The 21,757-nt window shown below is 36.2% G+C and overlaps 1 protein-coding gene and 1 pseudogene across 5 annotated transcripts; one reads left to right on the top strand and one right to left on the bottom strand.

The window, feature by feature from the left end:
* Positions 1 to 533: 533 nt before the first annotated feature.
* Positions 534 to 8,249, bottom strand: LOC127411524 (26S proteasome regulatory subunit 4-like; annotated as a pseudogene).
* Positions 8,250 to 8,426: 177 nt separating this feature from the next.
* Positions 8,427 to 21,000, top strand: si:dkey-31c13.1 (uncharacterized protein LOC100002197 homolog). 5 transcript variants are annotated; one of them, XR_007892294.1, is made up of 10 exons: positions 8,427 to 8,600; positions 9,212 to 9,360; positions 9,463 to 9,585; positions 10,862 to 11,014; positions 11,198 to 11,278; positions 12,421 to 12,596; positions 12,775 to 12,980; positions 14,487 to 14,725; positions 20,649 to 20,794; positions 20,936 to 21,000. XR_007892294.1 is itself a non-coding variant. In XM_051647160.1 (10 exons), exons 1-10 carry the CDS (start codon positions 8,480 to 8,482, stop codon positions 20,656 to 20,658), a joined length of 1,434 nt encoding a protein of 477 aa, XP_051503120.1. In that variant the 5' UTR covers positions 8,427 to 8,479; the 3' UTR covers positions 20,659 to 20,788. The 5 variants fall into 5 exon arrangements, 4 of the variants coding, with proteins under 4 accessions (XP_051503120.1, XP_051503119.1, XP_051503118.1 ...); XM_051647160.1 differs by lacking the exon at positions 20,936 to 21,000 and adding an exon at positions 14,994 to 15,169 and having other exon boundaries at positions 20,649 to 20,788; XM_051647159.1 differs by lacking the exons at positions 20,649 to 20,794; positions 20,936 to 21,000 and adding exons at positions 14,994 to 15,169; positions 16,565 to 19,239.
* Positions 21,001 to 21,757: the final 757 nt, after the last annotated feature.

Genomic DNA, 21,757 nt, shown 5'->3' with positions numbered 1-21,757 from the left:
TTAATAAAATTGAACAAATTTGTGAAACAGCAGCAAGCCTCACCAAAATACTCTTTATTTTGCTGTGATTTTTATTTTTTTTTGCATAGCCGAATTTCAAACATTACAAGTAAACACGCTACTAAGACGGACAGAAAACATGGACAAGTTCTTGAAAAGGCAAAATATTGATGATGGTTATCCTATGTGGGATAGTGGTATGCCGTGGAATTTTTTAGTCGTAAAAAGTGTGCCGTGGCAGAAAAAAGGGGAAACACTGCACTACAGTCTTCAAAGACAAAGGACAACTGGCTCTAACAAGGACAGAAAGAGATGTGGAAGGCCAGATGTACAACTAAACAAGAGGATAAGTACATCAGAGTCTCTAGTTTGAGAAATAGACGCCTCGCATCTCCTCAGCTGACAGCTTCATTGAATTCTACCTGCTAAACACCAGTTTCATGAACAACAATAAAGAGAAGACTCAGGGGTGCAGGCCTTATGGGAAGAATTGCAAAGAAAAAGCCACTTTTGAAACAGAAAAACAAAAAGAAAAGGTTAGAGTGGGCAAAGAAACACAGACATTGGACAACAGATAATTGGAAAAGAGTGTTATGGATCTTAAGCCCATTGAGCTTTTGTGGGATCAGCTAGACTGTAAGGTGCGTGAGAAGTGCCCGACAAGACAGCCACATCTATGGCAAGTGCTGCAGGAAGTGTGGGGTGAAATGTCACCTGAGTATCTGGACAAACTGACAGCTAGAATGTCAAGGATCTGCAAAGTTGTCATTGCTAAACGTGGAGGATTTTTTGATGAGAACTCTTTGAAGTAGTTTAAGTAATTCTTCACGTTATTAATGTCCTGACTATACATTGTGATCAGTTGAATGCCACTTTTGTGAATAAAAGTACCAATTTCTTTCCATAAGAGCAAAATCTGTACATTATTCCAAACTTTTGGCCACCAGTGTATGTATATACTATATTTTATGATAAGAATCACAATAAAGAATAAAAAAAAAAAAAAAAAATACAATAATTAAAATAATGATCATTAAAATGTCACAAGAAATCCTAACAATCCTAAAATAAGCATCATGTTCTTTATGCGATAATTTCTTGTTTTTCTTCTTTTGATATTGGGGTGAAATTTGACCTGGACGTGTTTTTGTGAGAGTCACCCCTGATTCTACTCAGATCAACAGTGTATATGGGTTCTGCTAAGACTCGAAAACACTCAGTGAATGGAAATATTTAATTGGCATCGAGCACAAATGAACAACAGAGGTTTACGTCAGGAATAAATGTAACTATAAAAAGTAATCATGTAAGACAGGACTTTGACTGGCGGTGGCTTAAAGGTACAGCCCCTCTGGTGTCCCCTCCTGTTTTTTTACAGAGGACGTTCTCTTTGGACTTCTTGAAGTCTTCGTTTGTAACTTTCATTCTCCTTTCCCTTAGAGCCATCAGCCCTGCCTCTGTACAAATGGCCTGGAAGAAAACAACATTTAAAGTAATACATGAAAATGAGCACACTACCACAAATGTGTTAAAAACCATTGATGGTCTATGTTTAATTTATAATGTATTGCTTTGTCATCTGCAGTTCAAAGTCTGTAAATTAGGAGATCATGAGACCAAATACAATAATGTTTTATCGTAAACATTACGCACAATAGGCAAAATCATGTATATTCTGAGTAATTAAAATTACTTTAAGGCTACCTTAATGTCAGCACCAGAGAGGTCTTCTTTAGCCAGGATGAGGTCATCCAATGTCACGTCATCTGCCACAGTCAAACTGCTGGTGTGAATTTGAAAGATTCTGCACTTGGTCTTTTCATCTGGCAGTGGGAACTCAATCTTACGATCAATTCTGCCTGTGGAATTACAAATAACAGAGGGCAAACCCACTCTTACTATGACACTATTGTTGGATATTAAAGTATTGTTCAAATAAAGTATGATTCAATGCTGAACACTTTCTTGGCGTCTTTATCAGTGAAATGGGAAATGGGTAGTTGACATGTCCTATGTGACATTCTATAATCCATCTAAACAGTATTTTGCTCATCATCCTAACACTGTGCTGCACACTAGTGTTTTGATGGCGTAGACATTTGTACAAGGGCATGGAGTCAAGTTTGATTTAATAAGGATCTGAAACCCACACCAGAAATAAACATGGTAAGCTCATTAATTTACCTGGTCTAATGAGGGCAGGGTCAAGAGTCTCTATCCTATTAGTAGCCATGACAACTTTAATGTCTCCAGGGAGTCAAATCCATCCAACTGGTTCAGCAACTCCAACATAGTTCTTTGGATCTCGCGCTCTCCTCCTGAGTTTGAGTCATACCTGCAGAGCAGAAGCAAACTATTACTTCATCAAGGTATAAATCGCAACACCACTGTTCATCATTCTGTAACTCCAGAAAAAGATAACTGCAAAACACTACCTTAAAGGTATAGTTCACCCAAAAAATGAAAATTCTCTCATCATTTACTCACCCTCGTGTCATCCTAGATGTGTATAACTTTCTTTCTTCAGCAGAACACAAATTAAGATTTTTAGAAGAATATCTCAGCTCTGTAGGTCCATACAATGCAAGTGAATGGTGAACAAAACTTTGAAACCCAAAAAGTACATAAAGGCAGCATAAAAGTACTCCATACGACTACAGTGGTTTAATCAATGTCTTTTGAAGCCATCAAATCAGTTTTGGGTGAGAACAGACCAAAATGTAGCTCCTTTTTCCCCATAAATCTTGACATCAGCAGTCTCCTTGGTGATCATGATTTCAAGCTCAACTTCACTTCCTAGCAACATCTAGTGCTCATGCGTCAAGCACCAGGAAGTGTAATCGAGCTTGAAATCATGATGTGCCAAGAGAGTGCAATGGTAAGATTTATGGTGAAAACGGAGTTATATTTTGGTCTGTTCTCACCAAAAACCGATTAAATCACCTCAGAAGACATGGATTAAAGGAGCTTCATAGTTTTGGTCACCATTCACTTGCATTGTATGGACCTACAGAGCTGAGATATTCTTCAAAAAAATCTTCATTTGTGTTCTGTATAAGAAAACAAGACACACATCTGGGATGGCATGAGGGTGAGAAGAATGTGAGAATTTTCATGTGTTCCAGAGAAAGTGTTCTTGTGTTCCATTTGTGCCATTTTGTAATTGTTGATGCATGTACTGTACATATGGATAAGATCGTCTTTAGCTGTTGCATGCTGTCTCATGTTGTTTCATCATCTCATGCCATAAGCGTTATGTTTTAAAGACACAGTTAAGTTAAAAATTGTAATAATGCAATAATGTGTCCTATGTGTACACCCTTAATCCAACCAAACACTTCAAAAACTACAAACCAACCTCTTTGTGCCTATAGCATCTATCTCATCTATGAATACGATGGATGGAGCATGTTTCTCAGCCACTCGGAAGAGCTCTCGCACCAGTTTGGGACCATCACCCAAATACTTCTGAATAAGCTCTGAGCCCACGACCCTCAGGAAGGTGGCAGACGTCTGGTTAGCCACCGCCTTCGCCAGAAGAGTCTTCCCTACACACCAGGGACAATTTTCGTCAATTTATGTGAGAAAAACACCAAACATAGAAAATATATTGCAGCGGTAGCCAACTCTGCTCCTGGAAGATGTACCACAGAGTTAAGCTCAAATTGTGCTCTAACACGCTGTCACTTTCTAGTGAACCTCAAGAGCTTGATTGGCTGGTTTTGGTGTCTTTGATTAGAGATGGAACTAAACTCTGCAGAAAGAACTGCAGGAATAGGACTGTGCAGGCAGACTCACCTGTCCCCGGTGCACCATAAAGAGTGACCCCTTTAGGTGGCTTTATTCCCATTTCTTCATAATACTCTGGATGTGTGAGGGGAAGTTCTACAGACTCCTAGAGGAGGAAACAAACAATGTCAAGCTTAATGACATACAAATACATGGAATTTACATGGTGACAGTCAAAGCCAGCAATCCGGGCTGAGTAAACTGGAAGCGGTCAGTAGATTGCTGCTCTTACTGGCTCCGCACGAGAGTAATAAAGCAACAAAGTAAAAGCGCTTTACGTGCAGTATAAGTAAATGTTCTATTCACTGTGCACTGTATGTGCAATTTTTTGATTCTGTCTTTTTGTGAGAAAATTTGTGAAAGTTTGAGTAAATATAATGCAAAATAAAAAATTATTCTAATTTTTTTTTTTTTTTTTTTGGTGCAGATTTATGCATAATGTATGCCATTTACTATTATAATAAATTATGTGATGTACTGGCATTATATCAGCCCATCGGCCACCCTGCTCTCTGGATATCAGCATCGGCCATTATAAAACCCATATCGGTTGACCTCTAGATTTTAGAAAAAATCTTTAATATCTGAAAAATGACACACATTAGCTTTAAATTTCTACCTTTGACAGTGATAGCGTTAAAAAAGACACTCTTTGTTGCTTTTCGTCACATTAAAATAAAACTGGTAAACCACAAAAATCCAAAACAATCTTTGCTCTGCCTGGTAGCTGGTGTGTTACCTTGATCTCTTGAATCTGGCCGTCCAGGCCTCCAATGTCAGCGTATGTCTCCTGTGGAGCTTTTTCCACTTTCATCACAGTCACCAGAGGATCAGTGTCATCCATCAGCACCCCAATCACTGCATGAACCTGCAAACATTTACACAATTCATATTTAATAACATTATTAATTAAATCAATTTGTAATAATCTATTTGGCATGCTAAAATGCCATGGTAAAAAAAAACATGTAACATATAATTAATTGGGTGGAATCTATGAAGCAAAGACATTGAGTCATAGTCAGTTTTAATAAATTAGATAACAATGATTTTACCAACCTTGTGGTATAATAAAACTGAACAGCCAGGCTCGAGGAGATCTTTGTCCACAAACGAGAGAATACTGACGTAGTGTTCAGAGCCCACTGATGTCGACACAATGGCGTGATTATCATCAATAATCTCCTCCAGGGTTCCCAAAGACATGGGCGTCCCACGGAGATCATCCAGTTTAGATCTCTCTTCCTATAAAACAAACATCTTACATATTTTACATGTAACATAACACAACCACATTACATATTTTAAGCCTAATTGACAATTAACACCTCTTTTGCAAAAAAAAAAAAAACTGTCAAAAGGTTAAAGAAATAGAGATGATAATGACACAGAAAGAGTCTGCTCCATCTCCTGTTTCTCCTCCAGAGGTTTCATCTGCTCCTGATTTCTGATGAACTCCTCCTCCATCAGCAGATAATCTTTAATTCTATCCTGTTTGAGAAGCTTCAGTCGACACTGAGTGTGTGGAGTGACTGAGGAAAAGAATTACAGCTACATACAGTACTGTGCAAAAGTCTTAGGCACATAAGATGCTTCACAAAAGCATTTGTTTTAAGATGGTTATTTATATCTTCAGCTTTAGTGTGTCAATAGGAAATATTAATGTTAGACTCCCAAACATTACTTTTGAAAATAGAAAAGATTAGAATAGAAGAACAGGGAGCCCTGCAACAGATGTCATGGCCCCCACAAAGCCCCCCACTGAACATCGTGTCAGTCTGAGATTACATTAAGAGACAGAAGCAATTGAGACAGCCTAAATAGATAGAAGAACTGTGGTGAATTCTCCAAGAAGCTTGAAACATCCTATCTACCAACAACCAAGAAAAACTGTGTCCAGGTGTACCTAGGAGAATTAGGTGCTGTTTTGAAGGCAAAGGTGGTCACACCGAATATTGATTTAGATTTTTATGTTTACTGGACTTTGTATGACATTAAGTGATAAATGAAAACTATTTATGTCATTATTTTTGAAGACATCCTTACTATGCAACATTTTTCACAAGTGCCTAACATTTTTGCACAGTACTGTATGATGATGTGTCTCACTACAATTTATGTTACAGCTTTAATGATGTTTATTTTACCCAGCAGGAGTTTGCTCGCAGCATCTGGTCCCTTTACTTTCTTCTTCTTTTTCCCCAACTCTTGTGGGAATGGGAGGCTCATATTTCTGTTTCTTATCCTGAAATAATGGGATATGTTATCAGATAAGAGGAGAAAGAAATGCAGTTGTATTCAAACTGTCCTATGACAAATTTCTTGATGGTTGAAGACATGGCACTGTAATGACTGTTCTATTATGGCCTGGATGAATCTCTACAGACTCTTTTCCTTATGTGTTTGTGTGTCACGGCATAGTAGTAAGTGTATTTTCCTAATAAATACTCACCTTGTCATCTTTCTTTCCCCCGCCAGGTCCCTGTCCTCCACTTTGACTCTGACCCTGTGAAACAGAACAAACATCATCACAGTTTTAACAGGGCTGTCTACCATCTATGCTAATGAATAATAAATTAACAAAATGCATGAGATGGGACTCTCAATTTTATGGCATAACTTTGGCTTACAAAAATGTTCTACTTAGAAAATGCTAATTTTAACAATAATTTGGCTTCAAATACTTTTTATTTTTTCTTTATGATACACAAATTGATCTTATTTTGCCTTCTGTTGTATTATTCTGACACATGCATGCTTTTACTAAAGTTCTGCCAGATCCCGGTATGTCTTTTATATAAGCACAAACACAATTTATAGTACAATATTATATTTAGAATAATAAAAATAACATATTGACATTTTTATTCATACATACACTGGCAGCCAAAAGTTTGGAATAATGTACAGATTTTGCTGTTTCGGAAGGAAATTGGTTCTTTAATTCAACAAAGTGGCATTCAGCTGATCACAAAGTATAGTCAGGACATTACTGATGTAAAAAACAGCACCATCACTATTTGAAAAAAGTCATTTTTGATCAAATCTAGACAGCAGCCATCACTCCAACACCTTATCCTTGAGTAATCATGCTAAATTGCTAATTTGGTACTAGAAAATCACTTGCCATTATATCAAACATATCTGAAAGCTATTTGGTTCATTAAATGAAGCTTAACATTGTCTTTGTGTTTGTTTTTGAGTTGCCACAGTATGTAATAGACTGGCATGTCTTAAGGTCAATATTAGGACAAAAATGGCAAAAAAGAAACAGCTTTCTCTAGAAACTCGTCAGTCAATCATTGTTTTGGGGAATGAAGGCTATACAATGCTTGAAATGGCCAAAAAACTGAAGATTTCATACAAAAGTGTACACTACAGTCTTCAAAGACAAAGGACAACTGGCTCTAACAAGGACAGAAAGAGATGTGGAAGACCAGATGTACAACTAAACAAGAGGATAAGTACATCAGAGTCTCTAGTTTGAGAAATAGACACCTCACATGTCCTCAGCTGACAGCTTCATTGAATTCTACCTGCTAAACACCAGTTTCATGTACAACAGTAAAGAGAAGACTCAGGGGTGCAGGCCTTATGGGAAGAATTGCAAAGAAAAAGCCACTTTTGAAACAGAAAAACAAAAAGAAAAGGTTCGAGTGGGCAAAGAAACACAGACATTGGACAACAGATAATTGGAAAAGAGCGTTATGGATCTTAACCCCATTGAGCTTTTGTGGGATCAGCTAGACTGTAAGGTGCGTGAGAAGTGCCCGACAAGACAGACCACATCTATGGCAAGTGTTACAGGAAGTGTGGGGTGAAATGTCACCTGAGTATCTGGACAAACTGACAGCTAGAATGTCAAGGATCTGCAAAGCTGTCGTTGCTACACGTGGAGGATTTTTTGATGGGAACTCTTTTAAGTAGTTTAAGATGTTCTGAACATTTTTTCAAATTGTAATAGTACTTTTTCACGTTATTAATGTTAAAATGATCAGTTGAATGCCACTTTGGTGAATAAAAGTAACAATTTCTTTCCATAAGAGCAAAATCTGTACATTATTCCAAACTTTTGCCCGCCAGTGTATATATTTCATTTGATCAGATGTAAACATTGGTTATAAGCTAACAATACTAGCTACTAATATTTCTTGTTATTATATGACAAAAGGCACATATGCTTTAATTCTAAGCCCACATAATTCATTTTATACATATACTTTCATAATAAATATATAAATGAAATATAAAATATTTAAAAAATGGAAAATCAGTTAAATAAGCTGGCTCACCATTGTCGTTTATACCAGTTTCTTCTTCTGCACTTGTGGACTGAAGTCAAGCATTTCCTTTTCGTGCAACAGCCACCTGCTGCCTGGAGAGGAGGCCATGCTGATCAAGACGTACAGTAGAAATATTTTTTGAGTTGTTTTGTTAAATAAATGTGTGTAAATAAGTTAATTAAATTATGTAATACAATTATTAAAAATAATAATAAATACATTATGTAATAAAAGACAAAAAAAAAAAAAAAAAAATGGACCAATCATTCGACCCTCGTTCTGGCGAAACTCTCGCGAGAGTGCATTGCAAGGCTTTAAAAGTTTGCGTTATAGTCTCGCGAGAGTCTACAAAACGCGGGTTACCGTTTAGCTACTAGCCTCTCTGTAATGTATAAGGGAATTAAATAATGGGGAGCATCGAAACTTTCGCGTCTTTGGATCATTTTAGTGCATATCTTCGACAGTATGAAGAGGACACTAAAACAAAGTTCATCGTTCTGAAGAGCGACCGATCATTTGGAAAAAGTGGTACGTTTAGGAACGAGCACATCTCTGTATTTGTATCTCTGTTTTTATTAAATTTTAATTACTTCGGATTAATAGCCATAAACAGCTAAGGATTACTGTTTCAATTACTCATATACAAATCCCTAACCCTCAATACGAAACTTTGGCGTGTAACTCGTCCCGACAATTCCCGACATAAGCTGTAGCTCAGTCACTATTTACTTTCATTGTAGGGAAAAAATAGATGCAATGAAAGTGAATGGTGACTGATTCAAACATACCGCTTAACATCTCTTTTTGTGTTCCACAGTGAAAAGAATGTTATATGGGTTTGCAACAACATGACGATAAGTAATGTATGCATTATGACATATGGATAACCCTACCCTTTTAATGTATAAAGCAAAAGATAGACTTATTCGCTAGGAATGGCTCCTTCTGAGTGCAGTCTCAATGAAATTGTTATTCAGTAATAATCACGAATACCTGGAAAAGTCATGGAAATATATTGGCCAAAAGGTGTGGATCCCTGAAGAACACACTTGTAACCATATAGCAACACTCTAATAACTAAAAACCCCTCACATTTTCTTCAGAAAACATGTAATTCAACTTTTTATTTCCTAATTTAGATCAGACCGTGGAGAAACAGCTAAACTGGGAGGTGAAGACGGTCCCTTTCAACGGCATACCTTTTAAGGTTATTGGGAAAAAAACGTATATATGTCACCAAGGAAGAGACAAGCATGCCAAAGCAAAACAGAGACGCGAGGAGACAAAAGTAAGACTTTCTAACACTTACAGTTCTGTCCGACACTTTGAATAGATCGTGTATACCGTATGAAATACAATTTCTGATTTTCTTCCATGTCTTCTGTTTTAGGCACAATGTCTCAAAGAGGACCATTCAAGTGTTAAAACAAGACGTTTGATGCAACCAACTAAAAAAATGGGTTGTCCTGCAACCATATATGTATCTCATATTGTGAAATTTCCAGATTATTTGGTAAGGGGAAACCTTGCATGACAAGAGTAGCATCACATTTTTGCCATCATTTGGAAATGTAATCTAAAACTTGTGTTGTAAATGTATTTAAGTGTACAGTTTAAGTGTAATATTGTATAAAGTATGTAACTGTTTATCCCATTCGCAAGTGAGCCATTCACACTTAGTCTCAGCCTCAGACGACCTATCGCTGATCATATTGAAATCATCAGTTTAATCTGTTTGGCTGTTTGCTATGCAATTCCTGGGAATAAAGAAACAAAATTGTGTTTTCAAATTCCCAGGCTGCTTCAATGAGCACTTTGCCAAAGTAACTGAGGTTTAGGGCATGAAATCTTTTAAAGTAATTGATAGTAATCAGTACTTATTACTTTTGAACAGAAAGAAATTCTGATCACTAAGTCGACACACATTTCAGTGAATTTCTTTAGTGTTTTCGGTACAACTTTTAGTTGAGACCGCTACTTTATTTTTTCCCCATGCCATTAATTATCTTGCAATCATCTATTTAATGGAAACCCACCCCTAAGTGTCACATAAAAACAAAACAAACTGTGGTTGGTCACTTTACATGTGAATCAAATGTTCTCTTAAAGGGATAGTTCACCCAGAAATGAAAATTCTCTCATCATTTACTCACCCTCATGTCATCCCATATGTGTATGACTTTCTTCAGCAGAACACAAACTAAGATTTTTAGAATATGCAAGTGAATGGTGACCAAAACTTTAAAGCTCCAAAAAGCACATAAATGCAGCATAAAAGTAATCCATATGACACCAGTGGTTTAATCAATGTCTTCTGAAGTGATCCAATAAGTTTTGGGTGAGAACAGACCAAAATGTAGCTCCTTTCATTACAAATCTTGACATCAGGACATCATTTTGGTTTGTTCTCATTCAAAAACTATTAGAGCACTTCAGAAGACATGGATTAAACCACTGGAATCGTATGGATTACTGTTATGCTGCCTTTATGTGCTTTTTGGAGCTTTAAAGTTTTGGTCACAATTCACTTGACTTGTATGGACCTACAGAGCAGAAATATTCTTCTAAAAATCTTTGTTGTGTTCTGCAGATGAAAGAAAGTCATAAGGGTAGGTCAATTATGAGAGAAGTTTAATTTTTGGGTGAAGTTTTGCTTTAAGCTGTGATTCTTGGCAAGATTAAACAGCAAAGTGGAACAGACTTTATACTGAAAAGTCAAAAGTCTGGCTCTGCAAAACTGCACTTCCATAATGTACAATAAAAATGTTTTGTTATTTTGTCTTTGCTAGATAACTGAAGACAACCCTAACCAGAAACGTGACAAATCATCTGCCTTAAGAGAAGCTCTTAAAAAAGATCCATCGCAGGTGCGCTCGGAGGAAATGTTTGCAGCCTGTTTCCCAAATATTAAGGATCATCAAAACCACCCAATTGCTGTAAAGGTAACACAGACTCCTGTGTTAATGCAAAGAATTAATGATAAATTCATGTACTGTAGTGTCGACCCCAGTTGTTGACATTTGATTGTTCACCTGCCCCGATGATTTTTGCAGTTTTGTAGTATGAACAAGGCTGTTTCAGATAATGCTGTGAATTGTGTCATTTTGGTCTGTTTGAACTTGTAGGCAACCACAGACATTTTGAACATCATTCAAAAGATAAAGACAGGGAACAGGACATCCAGCACAGACCATCTTAATCTACAGGTAAAGACTGAAACCTGATTTAGGTGCTGTTCTAAAAAGCCTGCGATGGGCATTCTTAAAGTCAAGATGAAATGACATTTGTAACCTTAATTTAATCCATCAGGAATTGATTGAATCTTTGGGTGAAACATAAAACGCCTTGTTGACATCAGCCAAAAAGGAAAGTAATTTCAATTCAAGTTACTATATTTTGATGAAAGATTACGAAGACAAATATTTTTGTTCATTGGAATAACGTGCATGGATGAATTCTACGCAATCAGACAAGAAATGTGTATTAAAAAGTAAACAGGGTCAAATTTATTTTTATGTTGACTTTAAAGGGGTAGTTCACCCAAAAATGAAAATTCTCAAATCATTTGCTCACCCTCATGCCATCCCAGATGTGTATGACTTTCTTTCTTCTGCTGAACACAAACAAAGATTTTTTAGAAGAATGTCTCAGCTCTGTTGGTCCATACAATGCAAGTGAATGGTGACCAGAACTCAGATGTTCCAAAAAGGACATAAAGACAGTATAAAAGTAATCTATACGACTCCAGTGTTTAAATCTATGTCTTTAGAAGCGATATGATAGGTGAGGGTGAGAAACAGATTAATATGTAAATCCTTTTTACTGAAAATCTGCACTTTCACATTCAGCCACCTACTGGTTGGGGCTGGTCAAAGGTGGAGATTTATTGTAAAAAAGGACTTAAATATTGATCTTCTTTATCTCACCTCACCTATCATATCACTTCTAAGGACATGGATTTAACCACTGGAGTCATATGGATTACTTTTATGATGCCTTTATGTGCTTTTTGGACCTTCTGAGTTCTGGTCACCATTCACTTGCATTGTGAGGACCATCAGAGCTGAGATATTCTTCTAAAAATCTTTGTTTGTGTTCTGCTGAAGAAAGAAAGTCATACACATCTGGGATGGCATGAGGGTGAGTAACTGAAGAGAGAATTTTCATTTTTGGGTGAACTGTCCCTTTAAAATTTTTGTCTCCTGGTTTTGTTGCTTGTTATGGTATAGATTAGGAGCCTCAATCACTGTTGGCCACCAGGAATGTTTGAACTTGTTTGAACATTGATAATGTTTTATTGTGTTGTGGAATTCTATAAAACAATTAACTGACAGGTTATGCATTTTAGGCCTTGGTAAACAAATGGAACGAAGAGGGCTATGCTATTGAGTACAGACCCGCTCAGGAGAAGGGTGGTACCATGTCGAAGTTGCTGCTGTGCATGCAGATGCCTTGGCAGAGGAGGCTTATGTTGCTGTATGGACAACAGATCTGCTTACTGGATGCAACCTATCGAACAAGCAGGTACTGTATGTCGGTTGGAATTAGTTGGGGATTAGAGATGAGATTGTTTAGATGCTGTATAACTTGTACTAATTCATAGTAATTGAATCTCAGATGAAAATGTGTCTATACAAATAAACAATAATTATAAAAAAAGTTGAATGGAAAAATTAACCAGTTCCTAGTCTTTGCCTAACAGATATTCAGTGCCGCTCTTCTTCTTGTGGGTGAGGACAAATGTCAACTATGCTGTTGTTGGAGTGTTTATAACTCAGACTGACACTAAAGAGGACATCGCAGATGCCTTGAAAGTGTTTCAGAATTGGAATTCAGACTGGAATCCCTCACACTTCATGGTGGATTTCCGTGAGGCAGAAATTGGTGCTCTAGAAGAGGTGTTTAAGGGTAAATATAGAAGTGTGTAAATCTCTGTATAATTTTATATATAGGCCAATATTATTCAACTATTTTGATGATATTGTGACCTCTGTAAAGCCGTCTTTACAGTTCAAAGGTGGCACAGAAGCTGCAACTGAAGTGGCATTTAGCTGAATTTGAACAGACTGTTTAATGCTACTCAGAGCAGACATAAATGCAGTTACAACTGCATAAATACTATTATGAGATTAATGTTTTAAATATAGAATTATGAATACAGAAATGTGAAATTAATGCAAATATTAAATTATACTTTCAAATATGAAACTAAATTAAGACATATATGCTTTGTCATGACAACAAAGTCTAAGTCTGCTCTGATGCAGCATTTAATTTACACAGAACTAAAGCAGCATCAGAACTGCCTTAAAACTGGAGCTGAGGTGGGTCAGAGCAGGCTTAATTTAGTTTGGCTTTTATGCAGCATTGAGTCTTAACACAAAATTTTGAGCAGGTACAAAGCAGCCTTAACTCAGCTGTGTAAAGACACCTTTAGTTGATCTAAAGTTTAAATAGAGTGTAAAAGAATCCAGTTCTCTTTGCATACACACACACACACACACACACACACCTTTACCTGAACTTGAAAGTGGACTCATTTTGTTCTCAGTTCAATTTTATTTTAATTTTTTGTAACCTAGCCCACCTATTTTGTTTTATTTTAATATAATACATTTTAACAGTTTTACCGGCAGCACTTCCTGTGTGACATGTCCTGTGTAAAAGGAATAGTTTATCCACAAATTAAAATTCTCATCATTTACTCACCCTCATGCCATCGCAGATGTGTATGACTTACTTTCTTCTGCAGAACACAGAGATTTATATAAGAATATCTCAGCTCTGTAGGTCCATACAATGCAAGTTAATGGTGACTAAAACTTTGAAGCTTCAAAAAGCACATAAACGCAGCATAAAAGTAACCCATATGACCCCAGTGGTTAAATCAATGTCTTTGAAGCGATCCAGTCAGTTTTGGGTGAAAACAGACCAAACTATAACTCCTTTTTCACTGTAAATCTTGACATCAACATCATGATTTCAAGCTCAATAACACTTCCTTGTGCCATCTAGCACTCTGTGTGTGCATCAAGCACTAGGACGTGTAATTGAGCTTGAAATCATGATCATGCCTAGAGACTGCAATGGCAAGATGTACAGTGAAAAAGGAGTTATATTTTGATCTGTTCTCACCCAAAACCAATTAGAGCACTTCAGAAGACATGGATTAAACCACTGGAGTCGTATAGATTAATTTTATGCTGCCTTTATGTGCTTTTTGGAGCTTCAAAGTTCTGGCTACCATTCACTTGCATTGTATGAACCTACAGAGCTGAAATACTCTTCTAAAAACCTTCATTTGTGTTGTGCTGAAAAAAGAAAGTCATACACATCTGGGATGGCATGAGGGTGAGTAAATGAGAGAATTTTAATTTTTGGGTAAACTATCCCTTTAATCTTTGTTGTCTATAGGCTCTAAAGTGCTCCTTTCTGATTTTCACCGAGAGAAGGAATGGGTGGAGTGGACAAGAATAAAGGACAATGATGTGACATGCCAGAAAGAAGTTCTTACACTTCTGCGGGCCATAGCAGATGCTCAGACAAAAGAAGAGTTTCAGAACAGCACCGTTACCCTCAAACAACACCCTGTCTGGCAGACCAATGAGAAGCTCAGAAGATGGTTCTCCAGCAAATGGCTTTCTCAAGCAGAGGTGGGTGTGTTACTCTTTGGCCAGCTCTATTTGAAATTGTATTTGAGTTTTTCATAATTAGTAAACCAATGATAGAGTCAATGAATGGTTCCAAACGGTTCACAAATCAGCAAATTGGTCTGAATCAATTTCTTCATTAAAATCTGTATCCAGAAATCCTAAATGACTAGAACAGTCATGGAATGTCATTGGTCGAAAAGGGTGGGAACCCTGCAGTAGGACGACAGCGAATAATGTATTGACTTTGTTCTTCTATGTCCTGAACTAGAGATGGTTAAAAGTGTTCAAAAATGAGAACCTTAAGTTGGTCCTCTACACAAATAACGGGGTGGAAAGGCAAAATGAAGCTTTGAAGCATTCATACCTGGAGGGGTATAGAAACTGCAGCCTGAGCGAAACACTGATCGTGATAGTGAGAGACCTCCTGCCAAGATCCTATCAGAAGTAAGAACACCTCTTTTTTGTTCACACCAAAATCAAAGGAAAGATATAAGCAATTAAATTTTGCTCAAGGAAAATTAAGCCTATTTTTTAGGACTATTGAGATTTAGTTTTTTTGCATTGTGACCTTGTTTTCATTACAATTAAACATGACAAATCCCTTCTCCCAATCTCATTAATATAATGTGACATCAAATAATGATATATTATTTAAATTGCCAAGTATTTTTACATCATTGTATTATTTGTTGTGCTGCCTTTAATGCTGATTTCAATTGAAATATTACTGTATACAAGTAATGAGTTTCTAATGAGAATCACCATGGAGTATAATGGGAATTGCAAAAAAGGTGAAACATGCCACTGTATTACCGTAATGGAAATTTGCAGGGTGCTTAATTGTCATGAAAATAATGTCACAATACAACAATCTTAATTGTCCTAATTATAGGATAAATTTTATTTAATACAATTTGGGTTGACAATTGAATTTTTTTTAATCAAATTAATATGATATACTGAATAATTAGTCAAATAAATCGCAATTAATCGCATATCAATATTTGCTGAAAAAGGCCCCCAAATTAAGATAATATATATACTGTATATGCTTATACATTATATACGATAATTCGAAGACATTGTATTATTGTAACTGACGAGTAAAGCATTGATTGGGCAATACAAAAACCAGCTTTAGAAGTCAATATATAGCACTGAATTAACACGTTTTATTACACGGCGCTCTGGAATACTCTATTCTGATTTGTCAATGGCGCCATCTAGAGGTGTGATATCTCTAAGTAACAACCGCACATCCACATATCAGACCACACATCCAGGTATTGCAAGTCATCTTTCCTGCTTCTCGGATCAGTGTGTGATCTATACAAGCAAGCAAATGAAATAATTTAAACTCAAATCAATGTTTCACATCCATTGATTTATTTATTTGGCAGGTAGTCTTGTAATAAGATCCATAATAAGGGGTCAGACAGACATTATTTACAAAATAAACACCAACAGAACTCCGACGCAAGCTGGAGGTGGATTTCAGCTGTTCAGCGATTACTTAAGTAATTTCAACGCAAATCAATATTTAATTCCACGTATTTATGTATTTGGTTAGTAGCCATTTAATAAGCTGGATATTTGTACAGTAAGCCGGTTGTTACCGCAAAATAAACCCCTTCAGGGTGAGACAAGACCACAGCGCTTCGCGAGATCACCCTGTCTGGGTTAATTTTGCAATATCAACCAATGACTGTGCCCAATAACAAAAAAAAAAACTTCATAAAGCGGTTTAATCTCTTTATCTATATACAGGTATGTTGAATTGAATGTCAAATGCTCAAGTGGCTATCGCAAATACAGCGCAAATGTGCCTTGTTATCTAAGGGACAGGCCAAGAATGATCGCTCAACACATCATGGCGAGGCACCAAGAGTCCCTGCTTTTCAATATAAGTGACATAACTTCTGCTGACAAGGCTGTCTTCAATGTTAAAAGTCAGACTTCACAAGAAGAATATCAGGTGAACTTCGGAAGTGATGAGCAGATGCCCTCATGCACATGCCTGGACTGGCAGGAAAATCTTCTCCCATGCCAGCACTTTTGTGCTGTATTAAACTTAGTTCCCGGCTGGAATTGGGAGAACCTAAGCTCCATGTACAGGCAGAACCCTTTCTTCACTCTGGATGAAGTTTGCCTGGGACACTCCGGGACACTTCCTGTAACTTCCTCTGCTGATCTTCATTTAGCGAGGCAAAGAGCAGAGGTTCTGAAGAAGAAACGGAATAAAAAGACTCCAGAGAAAGGCAGCTCTACTCAACCACCTGCTCTTCCCTCAGGCACCATCCTAACCACCCCTAGTTTCCAAGCACAGAAACTGCAAAAGTGTGGTAGCTTGTTAAGGGAGATAACTGATCTGACAAGCCACTTACAAGATGAGACTTTTCTCGATTCAGTAATTGATCGCCTTACTGATCTTTTAGAAGACGTGAGACACCACACTCCCCATAACGACACTCTTGACCTTTCCTACACACCACCGTCCAAGAAATGGTGTTCAGTTTCCACCAGGCATCCAAATCCACTTAGCACAGTCCCGAAGACATTGTGCTAAGTGGTGCGAGCAAGTCCCTACAAGTGACATTTGAACTACGTAGCACATTACTTCCCTTAAATGTCTTGATTTCAGCCTGTTGTCAAACTTTATAAGCAAGTTACTTTGTTACACAACATCTCAAATTGCTGTTTATTTCCTTAAAAGAGCTTTATAAAATGTTATTGTTCACTTATTTGTATGATTGATTATTGTGGGCAAACCCATCTCTACCATTACTAGTGCTTGACATGGACATTTGTATTAAAGACATTGTTCATTTTTGGGTGAACTTTCTCCCATCATTTACTTACCCTCATGCCATCCCAGATGTGTATGACTTTCTTCAGCAAAACACAAACAAATGTTTTTAGAAGAATATCTCAGCTCTGTAGTTACATATAATGCATGTGAATGGTGATCAAACGTTTGTAGCTCCAAAAACAAATAAAGGAAACAAAAGTAATCCATATGACTCCTGTGTTTAAATCTATATCTTCTGAAGCGATATAATAGGTGTGGGTGAGAAACAAGATTAAAATCAAGTCCTTTTTTTTTTATTTTTTACTCTTAATCTCCACTTTTACATCTGAAAGTCACATGTGGTGCCGGTTTAGTTTCACTTTCACATCTTAGTTAAAGTGGAGATTTAGAGTAAAAAAGGACAAATATTGTTCCGTTTCTCACTGACACCTATTATATCGCTTCAGAAAATATGGATTTATGTTTCCTTTATGTGATTTTTGGAGCTACAAAAGGTCTGATCACCATTTATTTGCATTGCCCCTGCCCCATGTAGAATAAAATAGCTTACTGATATGATTAGAGTCTTCATCTCATGTAAGCTGTCATGATTTTATACATATGTTTTAAAATAAACATTCATTGGAGTAAAATTTAATTGGTAAAAAAAAATAACTGTGCACCTTTAAAATCAATACCTTTTGCACCAGGGCACTAACCAGAGTGCTGAGTGGTAGGACACAGTGAAGCTTAAGATCTAAAAGACAATATGTGGCCAGTCTGAGCTTTTGAAAACAGTAGAGTCACTCAAACCATATAATCCCTTGCCATGTCATCTCACAGTTCACTGATATTGATCAAAGCTGCTTTTTAAAGATACAAACATTTTCCTCATTTTGCATCACCAGTCCCACGGGGGTAGAAAGGAAAAATCTGTCAGAGCTAGGACTTGAACTCGGGTCTCAGGAGTCTCAACCCTTGAGCCACTGGAGGATAGTGAACCCAATAGTAAGACGCACTAAGAAGTTGAGGTGCAGAAGATATTTTAATAAAAAGTTCAGGCAACAGAAATCCACAGCTGGAGCAAAAAACAGCAAAAGTAATCCTCAAACTAAACCAGTCCAAAAATGGCATTCCCCAAATGCATAAAAAAAAAAACACCAAAAAGTTAAAGCAAAAAAACTCCAGAGGAGAAAGTCCACAAGAAATAAAACAGTGAAGGGGAAAAATCCTAGGGCAGAGTTAATCAAACGTTTTGAGTGAACACTTACTCGGTATCTGGCTTCTGGACAACTAAACACCAAACAAAGAAACTAGGAGACAGAGTAACTTAAATACATGGGCTAAATGACACACGTGAACTTAATTACACTGATTACAAATAGAGACGCTAGGTATAAGAGCACCAGGAGGAACTCTAGAGGCCAAAACATAAACACAAGCAAAACACTGACAAAATCGACAGAAACTTTTTAACTAAAATTACATTTATCACTAAGTGTTTTGAAATAAATAAATAAATTATGAGCCCAGAGTTGTAAAGCTTAAGTTTCAAACACAAAAAAAAACAAAAAAAGCACCAGAAAGCAGCATGATATTCAATGATCTGATTACAAGAATTTAAAATGTAATTCATCTCACTACTCTTTGAATAAAAAATGAATAATTCTGTGAACACTTTAGTTAATAGTATCGCTTCTGGTGATCCAAAGGCCATTTGCACCAAAATTTGTGTGCAAATTTGACAGTGGTCGTGGCTAGATCCACTGCCATGTGCATTTTTAATTAAAGGTAGTTTTAATTAAAGTAGTTTCTACTGTACCTACTTTGTTCTTATCAATGTAGTTCTTATGAGAACTTACAAGGGATACCTCACCCAAAATAAATAAATTAATTCATTATCATAATTCATATCATAATCATCAGTCATTATTTACTCACCCTGACATTCTGGTGAGTAACATGCAATATTTTCCTCAGACAAAATGTCTTGCCTCATGTCATTGGTAAATAAGTATAGAAGTTTTATAAAAAACTGGTAATACAAATTACAAATGAGCAGTCTTAACAATGTTTTTTTTTTTTTTCCTTCGTTCTGTTTCCAACTCTGCATCTAATTAAGTGTATAACCATGATTCAATATATATATATATATATATATATATATATATATATATATATATATATATATATATATATATATGAGTTCTAATCATACTAATGGGCCTTAACAGTGCTGAGTCCAAATAGAAGGTTATTAACTAACTGTTTGAAAAAAAGAAAAAGAAAAAAAGAAAATTATATAAGCTGCTACATGAACATTAGAGGGTGCTATAACCATCATCACCTGGCCTTCACAGTTGTGCCAAAATGGAAATTCTGTCATCATTTACTTACCCTGATATTGTTCCAAACCTGTATTACTTTCTTTCCATTGAAAACAAAATGAGATGTCAACCAGAATGTCAGGGTGAGTAAATAATGACTGATGATTATGATATGAATTATGATAATGAATTAATTTATTTATTTTGGGTGAGGTATCCCTTGTAAGTTCTCATAAGAACTACATTGATAAGAACAAAGTAGGTACAGTAGAAACTACTTTAATTAAAACTACTTTTAATTAAAAATGCACATGGCAGTGGATCTAGCCACGACCGTTGTCAAAGCGTTTGTAAATCACCTGACTGTACCTTTACAAAAAAAAAAAAAAAACAATTACCAACATGTTGGAATCATAAACAGCACACTATATGACACTTTATGTAATTACACAGAAGCAAACCGTTTTTAAATGAAATTTGGGATTTCTACCAAAAGAAATGTAAAATGCCTCACTGGGACTTATTAATTTAAACAAACCATCTGAACGATCCATTTCACTAGAATGAATCATACATCCTGTAATAACCAAGAGTTAACTTTGTATCTAAGAGAAGAATGCATTGCCTTTAGTTATGTTTGAATTATAAAACAAATTTAATAAGACCTGTGCAGTCAACGTACACGATATGTTTTAGGCTGTATGAACAACCAACAAAGCTATAATTTACAAATATAATAAAGAATATTACTAATTATGATTCATCTATGACTTTTTGTTTGTGGTTTTGGTCACTGTGGTTCAAACAGAGCCCTATAAGAAGGGCTACTACAAAAGTGTCCACAGGCTTTTAAAGAACACAGACGTACAGACTCTGAAAGGTTCTTCAGCTGGTAACTCTTCAACATCAACATGCTCCGGAACATCTTTCTTGCCACCTTACTCGTATACTCAGGTAAAATCCACGCTATGATCTCAGTTCTGTATTTTTCCTTACAATTGTTCAGTCTGTGAAATTTTGAACTGCTTACCAAATGTTCTTGGGTAGTCATTTGTTTTAACTTTGCATTCATTATTTTTAATGCACTTTTCACAGTGTGTGCAGCTCACTGGGAGATTCGTGAACTGGACTCTGCTGAGGATCAACTTGAAGAGATTCCTGTAAGCTTATCCAGTTCACAATAAACACAATTTATGAAGTGTAAACATACAAACTTATGTTGGATCTGTTGTGCAAGACTGAGGGACCAATAATCGATAAATATGAAATTGGCAACTTAAACTGATTTAATTCCAACAGTTTGTGCTCAAGATGTACATGACTTCGACTCTCTTGTTTCGAAAAATAAACAAGTACAATCATGTTAACCTGATCAATTATTATGTAAATCACTTAATACTGTTTACCAGGAAAATAGAGGGGAGACTATTACTTAACTATTCTATGTGATAGTTAATTATAATTTGTGACGAGGAGGAGGGCATGGCTGGGCCGTGATGATGCACAGTCATCTATATACTACATATAGTTTTTTGACAGTACTTGTGGCATAATGTTGATTACCACAAAATTTATTTTCTTGAAAAAAAGCAAAAATCGAGGTTACAGTGCGGCACTTACAATGGAAGTGAATGGGGCCAATTTTTGGAGGGTTTAAAGGCAGAAATGTGAATCCAGGGTTGGGGAGTAATGGAATACATGTAACAGGATTACGTATTTAAAATACAAAATATAAGTAACTGTATTCCACTACAGTTACAATTTAAATCATTGGTATTTAGAATACAGTTACATTCAAAAAGTATTTAGATTACTGAAGAGATTACTTTGCATTTTATTGTCATTTGTTTCATTTAATATTTAGTCCTTTCAGATGGAAAACATTTATACATATAAATGATGCGATCCAAAGTGCAT

Source organism: Myxocyprinus asiaticus, chromosome 20 (genome assembly GCF_019703515.2).
Source record: "Myxocyprinus asiaticus isolate MX2 ecotype Aquarium Trade chromosome 20, UBuf_Myxa_2, whole genome shotgun sequence".
Lineage (NCBI taxonomy): Eukaryota > Metazoa > Chordata > Actinopteri > Cypriniformes > Catostomidae > Myxocyprinus > Myxocyprinus asiaticus.
This window is presented reverse-complemented; position numbering and strand designations above follow the sequence as displayed.

Bases quoted from the DNA above. Each gene is read 5' to 3' on its own strand.
- si:dkey-31c13.1 (XM_051647158.1), top strand. From the start codon at position 8,480: ATGGGGAGCATCGAAACTTTCGCGTCTTTGGATCATTTTAGTGCATAT. The intron at 8,601-9,211 runs GTACGTTTAGGA...TTCCTAATTTAG, and splicing joins CCGATCATTTGGAAAAAGTG to ATCAGACCGTGGAGAAACAG. The intron at 12,597-12,774 runs GTACTGTATGTC...TTTGCCTAACAG, and splicing joins GCAACCTATCGAACAAGCAG to ATATTCAGTGCCGCTCTTCT.